General features: G+C 46.8%; 5 protein-coding genes across 5 annotated transcripts; 2 read left to right on the top strand and 3 right to left on the bottom strand.

Moving 5' to 3' along the window:
- Nucleotides 1-353: 353 nt before the first annotated feature.
- V1508DRAFT_359131 (fatty acid desaturase-domain-containing protein) lies at nt 354-1,616 on the bottom strand (the record flags this gene model as incomplete). Its single annotated transcript, XM_066937090.1, has 2 exons — nt 354-730; nt 785-1,616. 2 exons carry the CDS (start codon nt 1,614-1,616, stop codon nt 354-356), a joined length of 1,209 nt encoding a protein of 402 aa, XP_066793847.1.
- Nucleotides 1,617-2,781: 1,165 nt separating this feature from the next.
- V1508DRAFT_423482 (uncharacterized protein) lies at nt 2,782-3,840 on the bottom strand. The gene has a single exon (XM_066941173.1). The coding sequence runs from the start codon at nt 3,597-3,599 to the stop codon at nt 3,015-3,017; it is 585 nt and encodes a 194-aa protein (XP_066793846.1). The 5' UTR covers nt 3,600-3,840; the 3' UTR covers nt 2,782-3,014.
- A 279-nt stretch (nt 3,841-4,119) lies between these two features.
- V1508DRAFT_457454 (uncharacterized protein) lies at nt 4,120-6,982 on the top strand (the record flags this gene model as incomplete). The annotated part of the gene is made up of 8 exons (XM_066942684.1): nt 4,120-4,413; nt 4,477-4,675; nt 4,711-4,860; nt 4,944-5,155; nt 5,177-5,300; nt 5,394-5,623; nt 5,680-6,863; nt 6,896-6,982. Exons 1-8 carry the CDS (start codon nt 4,197-4,199, stop codon nt 6,980-6,982), a joined length of 2,403 nt encoding a protein of 800 aa, XP_066793845.1. The 5' UTR covers nt 4,120-4,196.
- Nucleotides 6,983-8,567: 1,585 nt separating this feature from the next.
- Nucleotides 8,568-10,127, top strand: V1508DRAFT_423475 (RGS domain-containing protein). Its single transcript, XM_066941172.1, has 2 exons — nt 8,568-8,984; nt 9,045-10,127. Exons 1-2 carry the CDS (start codon nt 8,839-8,841, stop codon nt 10,000-10,002), a joined length of 1,104 nt encoding a protein of 367 aa, XP_066793844.1. The 5' UTR covers nt 8,568-8,838; the 3' UTR covers nt 10,003-10,127.
- Nucleotides 10,042-11,374, bottom strand: V1508DRAFT_423474 (uncharacterized protein). Its single transcript, XM_066941171.1, has one exon. It carries the CDS (start codon nt 11,205-11,207, stop codon nt 10,158-10,160), a length of 1,050 nt encoding a protein of 349 aa, XP_066793843.1. The 5' UTR covers nt 11,208-11,374; the 3' UTR covers nt 10,042-10,157.
- Between the last annotated feature and the right edge of the window lie 155 nt (nt 11,375-11,529).

The raw sequence follows: 11,529 nt of genomic DNA, 5'->3' as shown, positions 1-11,529 counted from the left end.
ATAAGGCCGTATTGCCAGATAAACGGATGTCCTCGAACCGACAGAAATCGGATCACACGCGAGGCTGTTCAGATTTTACACAAAACATCGTGAATAGGCAACATATATATAACATATCACACTACAAAAAAATACAAAATAATTGCATTATACCCAAACCAGTCGATCTATCCTCTCAAAATCTATACTCCGTCACCATTTTAGTCGTGTATCACTGTATCCCCAAGTCATATTCTTCCCTAGCTTACATCATTTTTGTTTCGTGTACTAGTGTGTTTCAACCCATTTGCCCGTCCTAGCATTTAATTAAATACTTATGGGTTAAAACAGTTGTTATAATTAAATAAATTAAATTACTGGGCCCTTCTTCCCTCCTTTGGCGGAATACCGATGCCGTTGGCATTTCTGTACATCTTGACGCCCTCGCCCTCAACAAAATGGCATGTCCGCGCAGTCTTCCATAGTGCGAGAATGAGGTTTGTCTTGTCCTGACGGTAATGCTTGCCCATGACCTTGCGGATTGCTTGCGTGGCCTCCTCGGCGTGGTAGAATGGGATTCGAGACGAGTAGTGGTGAGCGACATGCGTCTCGATGATCTCGTGGAAGAAGTGGCGGCCGATAAAGCCAAAGTCGCGATCTATGGTAGCCGCAGCGCCACGGGCAAAGTTCCACTCACTCGCGTCATAGTGAGGCAGAGTTGGGTCAGTGTGCTGTAGATACGTGATGCAAACTGACTGATGTTAAACGAAAAGTTTTTGCCATCAATTATATGGTGCAGACTTACCCAACCAGTGGTTGACCCAGAGATACGGGATAAAGTAGTAGAGAGCGAAGTTGGCCCAACCCCATTGCTGGATACCGAGATAGGCAAGAGTGCCAGCGACAATTATACCGACGTCAGAGATTATAATATCCCAGAAATCCTTTGCATCGAACATGGGCGCAGACGGCATAAAATGTGACCGTCTGAAGCCGGACACGCCAGCGTATTTCTGGCCGGTGACATTGTAGGCGAGGTAGGCGGGAAAGCCAAAGAGCTGCTGGATAAATAGGAAATAGAGGGTCACGAGAGGCGCCTCCTCGGTGAGCTCAGCCAGGTTTCGGGAGAGCTTGTAACGGGTCACGTCGCGCGGGACGAAGACCATGTCGCGGGTGAGGTGGCCGGTGGCCTTGTGGTGCTTGGAGTGAGTGATTCGCCATGAGTGGTAAGGAACCAAAAGGGCTGAGTGGAGGAGCCAGCCGACGACGTCGTTGGCGAGCTTGAAGGGAGAGAAGGCTCCATGGCCGCACTCGTGGGCGAGGACCCACAGGCCGGTACCAACTACACCCTGGCAAAAGCCGTAGAGAACCCAGGCGACGACGCGGGCAGGCAGATAGGGAATGCAATGGATCTGTGTCGCTAGGCCGAACAAGCAGGAGGCGTAGAAGACGTCGCGGGCGACATAGGCGAGAGAGTGGGTAAGAGAGCGGTCGAAGCAGTGCTTGGGGATGGCGTCAAGGATATCTTTGATTGTGAACTCCGGCGGTACGAAGTCGCGACCGAAGGCGTCCTTGTAAACAGGCTTCGAAGTCAGCGACACTGACGGCCTGCGCTGTGTGTATGTTATTGTGGACATGGCAATGCTCTGCACTGAGTGAATGAGTGGAGAGAGAAAGATAGAAAGAGAGAGAGAGCGAGAAAGAGAGAGGGAGAGAAATAAGGAAAGCGAGCGGAGAAAAAGCAAGACAAAGAGAAAAAGTTAAGCTGGCGGTGAGAAAACGCCGTCCACAGGGTTCACAGCAAACAGATATCGATCCAGACTCGCTTCAGCTCTGACCCAATTGATAGCATTCTGCCCGGAGCAATAACTTAGTAGTGAGTGTTTAGTGCAGTCGGAGCAGCCGACTGCAATTTCAGGTCGCCGGAATTGCTGCCGAGCCATCGTCGCCATAGCTCAAAGAAAATTTACACTTTCTCGCCCCTTCGCCCCTTTGTTCGTCCCACACGCGCGTGGCGCTGGTCCGACTCTGAACATTATTAACATTCTATTCTTTACGACATACAATAAAATTGCCACCGCATTGAGTCGCCATTATGGTGGCAACCACCGCTACTGCCATGCTGACGACCAGCGACTGAGTCTGTGTTGTTCGTTGCAATTGCGCTGCCTGGCTGACATAATCTTCTATTGTTTGCTTACGTTAGACTACGTGTTGGCACAGAAGGTGCGCGAGAACAATCACCCTTCCTTTCGGGTTGGCCCGGCCCGCCGCCCCAACAACCGCCGAACTCGAACCGTCTGCTGTGCAAACGTGTCAAGCCTTTCTGAACCCGTTCGGACATTCTGGCTGCTTGCTGGCTACTGTCTGCGAGTGTATGTCCGAAGCAGGCACACTTGGCACGTCTGGTGATTGGCTGCCCCTCAATAACGGACGGGCGACGCTAATTTGCTATCTAATTGTAGTCGAACCTGGTCTCGGTTTGGTGGTTGCAATCGTCGCACCGCTTGGTATTCTCGGCGGGTAAGCTGATTCATGGACAGTGCAACTGGGACTGCTCAATTAACGGGTTCCTCCGCTCACATGAAACTACTCGCCCCAACAGAGCAGAACTTTATTCAATTCTCACGTGTTTGTCCTCGCTGGCATGTGAATATTCTGTCACGTGATTTTTATAAGGAGTCCGGAATTCTGGGTCTACTCAACTCAAGCATAAGCTAGATATGAATACCAAACGAGGCTCATCGCACGCAAAGTTCATTGCCTAATGAATATGTTTGCAAATAATTAGCTTATGTTATCTCTTTTAATTAATTTTATTCCCGCACAAACTATGATACCGGCTCTCAATAGCAGCAATTACCAAACAATTCTATCAATTGCGGTATTATAAAATAAGCAATACTTCATGATATCAAAACCAGATTCTACCCAACCCCAAAACACAGAAGAGCGTGACAGAACTCACAGTATTTCAATATGCACTTCTTACCTTACACATCGCGACGGTTCCAAATGTTTATCCCTCCATCTGTCTATGCTCGTCCAGTCGAGACGAACTCCCGTCTGACTGCATACACAAACCCTATAGCACACCCAAAAAAATACACTCCTATCCAACACGCCCACCCCGCCCATTTATCCCACCGGATATCCTCGATATGAGTCACATACTGGCGTAGCACCCTCCACGCGCCAAACAGAATTCCCAAGTCCAGCACCACAGTTATCAAAAGCGCCATAGGACGCGTTCCAATGTGTAATAATACATCGCGCACTAAATCTCGGCGTAAACTATAGAGCCCAGTCGGCGTAGCAGGTATTAGTGGTGATTGTGAACTCCCAGTCGGTGGCGCCGGCAACGGAGATGTAGCGTGCGGCATGTGGAAGTAATCCTCGCAATGCCGGGAATATGCCCATCGTGCAAGATCAAGGCATGGCACCCTATTATTACTTGCATCATTTAGCTCATCCGGCTTTTGCACTGACTCTTGCGAAGGCGGCTGGCAATTTCCTTTATCCGTGGCGTGTGTGCCTCGTTGCATCCGGCTCGACGATAGTGCACACGACTTTGGAGTTGGCGGACCGTATAAATTCATAGACCGTCGCAACCACGACATTGTTCTGGTACATATCTTGTAAAATTTGTGGATTCCGATATTCGTAATGTTTGTGCGTTGGGCCCACCAGGAGGAGGGTCGAAACCTATTCACCGACAGCCTAGCCTGATTCAAAACATTAACCACGCGACACCAAAAGCCTCATGTCCAATACTTTCCTTCCATCGACATAGATCGCCGCCATTACCTTTGCCCCACGAACGCTACCATATCATCGAAGCACCCCGCTCGTGGTAATTTTTTGAACCGTAAATTGCTGACATAATTCCTGATTAGGCATTCCTGCTAGTTTTGGTGTCAAAACTTTAAGGAAACTTTAAGAGAACCTGCTGAACCCTTACCCTAACGTACTACCACCGCCAGTTGGTAGTAAAAGAATTAGGTTTACTTCTATTCCATAATGGGTTTGGTGGCAATCCTGTTGTACGTTACATTCTTCAAGTCCCCTTGCCCTAACGTTCTTGGCGTCTCCTGCCGTCATAGTTTACATCAACACGGCATAACGCGTTTCTTCCAGGGTGTTTGTTTACCATCTGCAAATTTCCTTCATATTTTCTCTCACACTTCCCCGATGTTTGTTTATCATCTTCAATTTCCATGTTTTCTCTCACACGACAAGCAATTCTGTTTGTGCATCCTCCCTTATTGCAATATGGAATCATCTCAAGCTTTTCTTCGAGGATCAGAGTACTGCCAGAAATGTGCATCTTGTGCACTTTGATGTGCTGCGCGACATTTCAAGGACTTCCACAAATGTTTGTCGGCAATGGTGGTAAGTCTGTAAAGAGTTGCAAAAATTGTCGGGACAATGCAAGTAAGTCGATATATTCGATAGATCTGTCAGAAATCTGAAGTTCTGCGCTAACTAAATCTCTAGAGACGAAGGTCCGGGAACAGAAGGACGCTTCATACAATCTTGATGAGCAGTTTGAGACTCACGAAGACTTCATTGAAGTTGTCTCGTCGTTTCTGGAACGACATGACAAGCATATATTTAGCCCAGAAACGGAATCTCTGAAATTGCGAGTTGCTCTCTCGGAATCCTTTGTGCTCGGGAATGATGTTTCCGTAGCGCTGTGTGCGCTCAAACTGAAGACCGAGAGCAACAGAGAAAAGCTGCATCTCATTTAAGAAATGACATTTTTGATTGTAGCGGTTACTATTTTCATTTGCGACGGTGCAAAGCAAGGGTAAATGGGCCCGAGTTCATTCTGACCTGCGCTCGCTCGCAGGAAAGGAAAACTGAGCGAGATCGGAGACTGTACAGCGATATACAAGTAAGACTAAATATTGGTTCATACGTCTACTAAAATCAAAATTACGTCGATTGACTAATTCAATCAGTCCGTTAGCTGCGAAAGAATTTTTTGCTTGTCACGGCGAACTTCGTATAGCATTCTTGAAAGCGAATCCGACTGCGATAATAACTTACGACCACAAGTGTCATACGGAAACACGAAAATTCCATGTGACCGAAGAGGTACAAAGGTATATCCAAGCACACCGACTCCTCCACCCTCGTCTAATTTATCAGAATTTGATCCAAATGGCGGACAGTCCTCAGTTTTAGAACACAGAATTGCACACGATCACTAGACAGCAAGTCTATAACATCTGGCTTTCACTTACAAGAAAAGAGTGGGAACGGGACGCCGCAGATGACTTCAGATCTGCACAGCTGCCGTTGGAAGGACAGGACGGGTATCGATTGACTTAAGGACTTCAGGAACCTGGAGTTTCATTACTCCGTGTTTCAGAGATAGCCTTAAATACGATCGTGCGAAAATGACAGAGGCATTTATTGATTCAACGTTTGGTATTTGGTACTAATAAGCACGGATACGAGCTCTACTGCGTTCTTACGGAGTATGACCTTGTCTCTCTACCTCTATCCTACTTGCTACTAGATACGCGTGGCGTCCGGGAGGTAGGCAAGAGGGGAACCCGGCTGACGGCGTGGCTCACCGCCTTACGAGCTGCAGGGCTAAATCCGAACGTTGTTCATACCGACAAGGACTTTGCAGGTAATATATATTAATTTCACGTTGGTATTCCAGACTCCAATTAATTGCATTGGTAGAGGTGACAGCCGCTAGCCTAGCCTTCAAAAGGAACAACTACAGATATAATCATCATCTCTGCCTATGGCATAGTCCGCGAGCCATTGATCAATATATCACCGGTAAACTAAAAAGCAAGGGCTTAGAATCAATTGATAATACTAGGAATTCTACCCGATTGAAAGCATTGCCTCAGTACCTGCAATTTTTGTCGGTGGAGTCTGACTGGATTCTATCGAATGGTCAGTCCAAGCAATGTACCCGGGACCAACCGTCAACCTTGCGGGCCATGATAAAGCGGCATTTTCTAAGACATCCTGTCTTGCCAAAGCTTTCTTTGGACAGCGAAGGCTCGCCGACGTCTGAAGGACTGCAGTATCAGACTTATGACGAAATACACAGCAGCTCGATCAAAGAAATGCTTGAATATTGCAAGTCCATTGATCAGCCGAAACTCTTCAGGTATTTTTGGAATAACTGGTACCGGCCCGACTTCAAAAATGTTGGGTCCAGATGGGAGCTAGCGTCAATTTGTGGCCGGCCAGGCTCTAATGCTACGATTCCAATTTCGCGAACGACAATGCGATGGGAGAGTCATTGGAGAATCCTAAAGAAGGACTATGCATCACGCTTCGTTAAGCCCAGGCTTGATGTCCTGACTTATATTGTCTGTACTGGGCTAGTTCGTTCTCGCACTCACTTGTACTCACAAGTAGAGGCAGGGCGCGAGAGGCCCAGCGCATACAAAGACTGCGTGCATTTATGGAGAAAGTGTGCTGAAGCCATTAAGCAGAACACCATAGTTAAACGCGACGAAGTCTATCATACAGACAAGGACCAATGGTTGTGCAGCTGTCCATCATTCATTCTGAATTCGCGATATCTGTGCAAGCACTTGGTATCCTTTTATTCCCGTCCACGAGATGATGGTGATGGAAGATTTGTTGTGCAACTGCCACCAACGTATACCCCGCAGCTGTTTCAGGAACAGTTGCCGCTGATCAGGTTCAGCGAGCATGACATTAACGGGCCAGCGACTATCAGTTCGTGCGTGGACTTGTCTGACTGTGTTGGCGATGATGATTCTAACGATGATTCTATGTCAGTCTCCTACGCCGAAGAATTGAACTCACTCGAGCTTGTACCGGCTGAAGATCCTGAGGCCGCTGAAGAGAATGATGAGACTATTAGGGCTTTTTTGCGGGTCGTGCATTGGCTTCCTGTCCAGTGTGCGAGTCCAATCCGAGAATGCAGCGCTCTTTCTATCGCTACTTCTCTAATAACGCCGCATCATTTCTTGCGGAGTTTGTAATAATGAAATAAATATATGAGAATGTTTAAGAAACCCTGCCTCGGAGCAGAGAGTTTGTGCCAGTCTCATTTTAGAATAGCGCAAAGTTTTTCAGAATTGGTACGACAGGTACCGTCATCTTTCGGGAATGTTAGCATTACGGGTCTTGTGACACATCTTCCTTAAAGTTTTGACACCAAAATAAGTAAGTGTTGATTAGGCAATTGGATCACGTGATGGCAGCATTGTTCAATCTCCGGCGCAACAGAAGGTCGCAAACGCAAACGCAAACGCATGTGCAAAGTACATTTATAGACTAAGGTGAACAAATGAACTACCAGGGCCGTAGCCTTGACGGGAAGGAAGAACTCGACGCGAGCGAGAGTGAGAGACAAAACCGAGTGTGCACCTGGTGAGTAAGGCCAGAGACCGCCGCGATTCAAGTACGATTAAATGCCCACTAACCACTCGACTTAATTACGGCTTCGTTGACGTCTGGAGGCTTTTACGTCTGGGTCCATAGCGTGCAGAACACGATCAGTAATTGTTGTACAAGCAGATCGCTGCAGAGCCCTTATGTCAGAGTCTAGCCGAGTCCTTAATCGCTTGCAGGGCGTCATTCATCTCATTTTCATTTTAAACACAAGTATATCCCATAACGTCGGTTTGAAATTCGCTCTTCTCGCCTTCACATATGTGGTCAGGGCACCGAAAGATTCCTCGAGCTTGCTGCCGATGCTCATTATAGTCCTTGGAGAATACCAGGACGTCATCGAAGTACGTCATCGAAGTAGACGATTGCACATTGGAGGCGACTGTCCAGCACACTATTGACTTCGTATTCGGTGGTTGACGCGGACAGGGGACCGAAGATGAAGCGCCTGATCCGAGCCAGGTATCGCGACCAACTAACAAGAGGGCGCCTCTCTCTCCGTCAGGTATTTATGAAGCAGATTAATGAGAACGTTGTTACTCGTTGATTGTTACTCCTCCGGCCGATTTTGCGGCCTATACCGTCGCAACCACGAATCGGTACCACCAGCTGTTCCAGTTCTTGATCTGCCACTGGATTTGCAGTGTTCCTTGAAAGATCTTAGACGTCGAAAGTTGTGTCCATCCCCAAGTTTGCGGTTGGATCTTTTCCATGGAATCGCATGCTTTTTCTAACAGTGACTGGCGCCGGAATCTAGCTGTGCTGTGAGCATCATCGGTTCCCGGTGTGCGTTGCTGTGCATGATCTTCCGGTCCAAATTCATACAATTGGCTACAATCTTCAATCTAGTTTTAAGCTCTCCCGAGCTCTCACAAGCAGCTCAAGCGCGAAGTGTATCGCTGCGGTGCGAAAAAGTAGTACGAGCATTACATGGAGCATCCTGTTACTTACGCTCAGCAAAGCCTTACAATTTGACGCAGATCCATGGCATTGAGATGCCAAAGCAGGGCGCTAATAAAATAGCTCAATTAGACTATCTATTATGAGAGTCTGTTAGTTATGCTCCTCAATAAAGCGGGATGGGCTTATCAAACAGGGAAGCGCACCAAAATTAGATTTACAGAACCCTTGCCCATGTAACCCTTGTTTGAGGTGAAATGTAAACATAACCTCAAAACATTCGACTCATATTCACATACTCATTATTTACCGACCTATTCACAATTTTCATAGTAGCACAGATTTTATCAGAAATTTGTGAAATTCAGCGATTATAACTTTTAGATTTCTGAAACTTGGAGTAGCTTTGGATTGGTACTTTCCGAAAGTCACAGCCAGTCGAGGGGGTCCGTAGCAAACAAAATCTTGATTCATTCAACGAGGGAAAGACATTTACGGCAGTTTGCCCCTTCCTGTTGATGTTCGAGAATTGGCTCGTTAGGCCCATCTTACAATATGTCGTCAATCAGTACAAGGCGGCGGCAGCGTTTGCCAACACTATTTGAGGTGTTGAATAGAAGAACGCTCACACCAGTCGATTTGTTTGCATTCTATGTGTTTATGCGGGATCAGCACCGATCAGTTGATTATTTAGACTTTTGGTACGTGACATGCACCGCATATGATATCTTGGAATTACTAACGGAAGCTGGACATTACAGGCTTGATGTTGCTCAGCATATGTCTTTATGTCGACATTACGTCCGCCAACTGCGCCGGTCCGTTCTCGCTGCGACGCCGGATCTCGAGAAAGATTCGAGCAAGCATTCGTCACAGGTCTTGGAGGCGTTCAAGCTGCAACAACATTCGGAGATCGCAAACGGCCTGGAGCAAGAAAGTAAACGGGTTTCCATGATCCTAAGAAGTGAAAGCAGCGCATCTGGCTCGAAAGTCGCGGCTAACAGAAATAGCGCTTTATTTAGTCCCGAACGACTAAATCGTAACTCTCAGGTCGAGAACGCGAAAGAGCAAGACGACGATGACGAGCCAACGGTGGATTCTCCGTTGGCCCAGGTTAATTCTTCGACAGTTACAAGAGCACATATCAGAGAATCGGCATATAGAATCATGGTTACATACTTGGTTGCTGGAGCGGAATGCGAGTTGGTATTACCGTTACCTATTATTCGCGGCATTACTACAGCGATTGAAGTTGACGGGCGAGATGATCCGGAAGTTTTTGACGAGGCGAAGGACTATGTATTTCAGGCGATGGAACGAGAGGCATTTCCGGCTTTCCTTAGCAACAAAGCTCTCGGCAACCTTGTTCCCGCCGGCGCCCTGTTGCGACTTATTATCGGCCTCTTTTCGCTATTTGCAGCGTTTTGGGTAGCATTCATCCTCATATTTTTGGACTGGAAACCCAAATCTACCCGATTGTGGCTAATTCTCCCTTTTTCCATTGGTATCTATGGATGCCTCTCCTATCAGTACGATTTGGACCCACTGATTGTGTTTGCTGGATACAGCGAACTCAATTTCATGAAATTCATGCACATAGACGAGCCATATGTGAAGTCACTATTGATTAGAAGAGCGATTTGGGTGATGTCTTTAGTTGTTGTTTTGGTGATTGGTTTATGCGTTTTGTTTGGATTAGTACCTGGAAAGCGACTGTAATAAGTTTACGACTTACTTTGCTGTATTCGGATTAATGCTGGCGTTAGCTGTCGTGATTTATTACACCATAATCTCTTAGGATTTGAGTTACTAGATAGCACTTAATTAACATATGTCATAAAGTAGCCCGAACTGAGATGACGCATTGACCACATTTAAGGTCGCGCGACAAATTCTTTAAATCTTTTCACTTCATCATCCAACGTAGAATACACATCAGGCTGCTTTGGGACCCATCCCAACTTCCTCGCTCTTGTAGCTTTGGATAAAGAATTTGTACAATACATCCAAGAGGCAAGTTTGTATACTGCCGGCTCCAGTCCTTTCTTCAACTCGTCGTCTGTGAAGTGAACTTCATCGGGAGTACCAACTTTGGCCGTATTCTTCTGGGGAATAATACTGTACTTGACAAGAGGTTCGTCAAGTGCAGCAGTGATCGATTTCCAACTATGCGTGCCGTTCTCAGCGAAATAATAACCTTCATCATTATACGACAATCTCTTTGGATCGGAAATATACGTTGCCAACAGTAGCACATATAACTCTGCAACATCACAGATATGAACGTTGCTCCATGCAGCCTTGCCCCTTCCATAGACGGCGTTCTTCTTCAAAATAGACGTGACTTTGATCATCAACGGAATCTGCTGCGATGTCTGATTGACTTTACCACTACCTGTTCCGTAAATCAAAGGCGGGCATACAATGATCGTGTTAACGGTCGGTTTGTTCTTGTGGAGATCAAGAATCTGAATATCGATGTTGCGGTGAAGACGATCCAGTTCCCAAGACGTGAGTGTTTTGATATCGTCCACGTCGTCATACCTGCCCGCAACTTGCTGATCGAGCTCAGATTCGCTGATCAAGATTGCAGTACCTGACGTATGAATAAGCAGTGCACCGTCCTTGATATTCTTGGTGATCACATTCGCAGATGTCCCGTCGTCTGCTGATTCGCCTGTATGAACAATCACGTCGGCTTCCGCGACCAAGGTCGCAAACACGGGATCAGTATAACCCGCGTGGACTACAGTGAGAGCATCGCTGGGGTACGAAGACTTGATCTTTTCAACCGCCTCTGGCTTTCGCGCAATTGCAGTGATAGAGTACGCTTTGTTTTTGGTGTTCCAACGGATGAGGAGGTCCAGAACTGCACCTCCAATGTAACCAGTCGCGCCGGTAAACAATAGATTTAATGGAGCCATTCCTCATAGTAGGATAATAGCGGGAACAATAGGGAACTTGAGAGGGTCGCATCTGCGCGCCGTACTTATATAAACTGAATCAAATGGAACGCTGGAAGATTAATTGCAGACGGGATCTGAAAATCCTCTATGATGCAGCCGCATTGTCTTGCAAAATTAGTTACGACTGTTTTAATATGCACCCCGCTAATAAAGTGTCGTACTCGATCTTCAAAGTTTATACTCAAACGATCAGGGCCAACGTCAGAGCTCGAATTTGGGCAACTTATCGGCCGACAGCTGATTAGCGCAAACTATCGGGCGACTGAAGGTGGTAATTTAT

This window comes from Lipomyces doorenjongii (genome assembly GCF_038497915.1).
Source record: "Lipomyces doorenjongii strain NRRL Y-27504 unplaced genomic scaffold V1508scaffold_58, whole genome shotgun sequence".
Classification (NCBI taxonomy): Eukaryota; Fungi; Ascomycota; class Lipomycetes; order Lipomycetales; family Lipomycetaceae; genus Lipomyces; species Lipomyces doorenjongii.
This window is presented reverse-complemented; position numbering and strand designations above follow the sequence as displayed.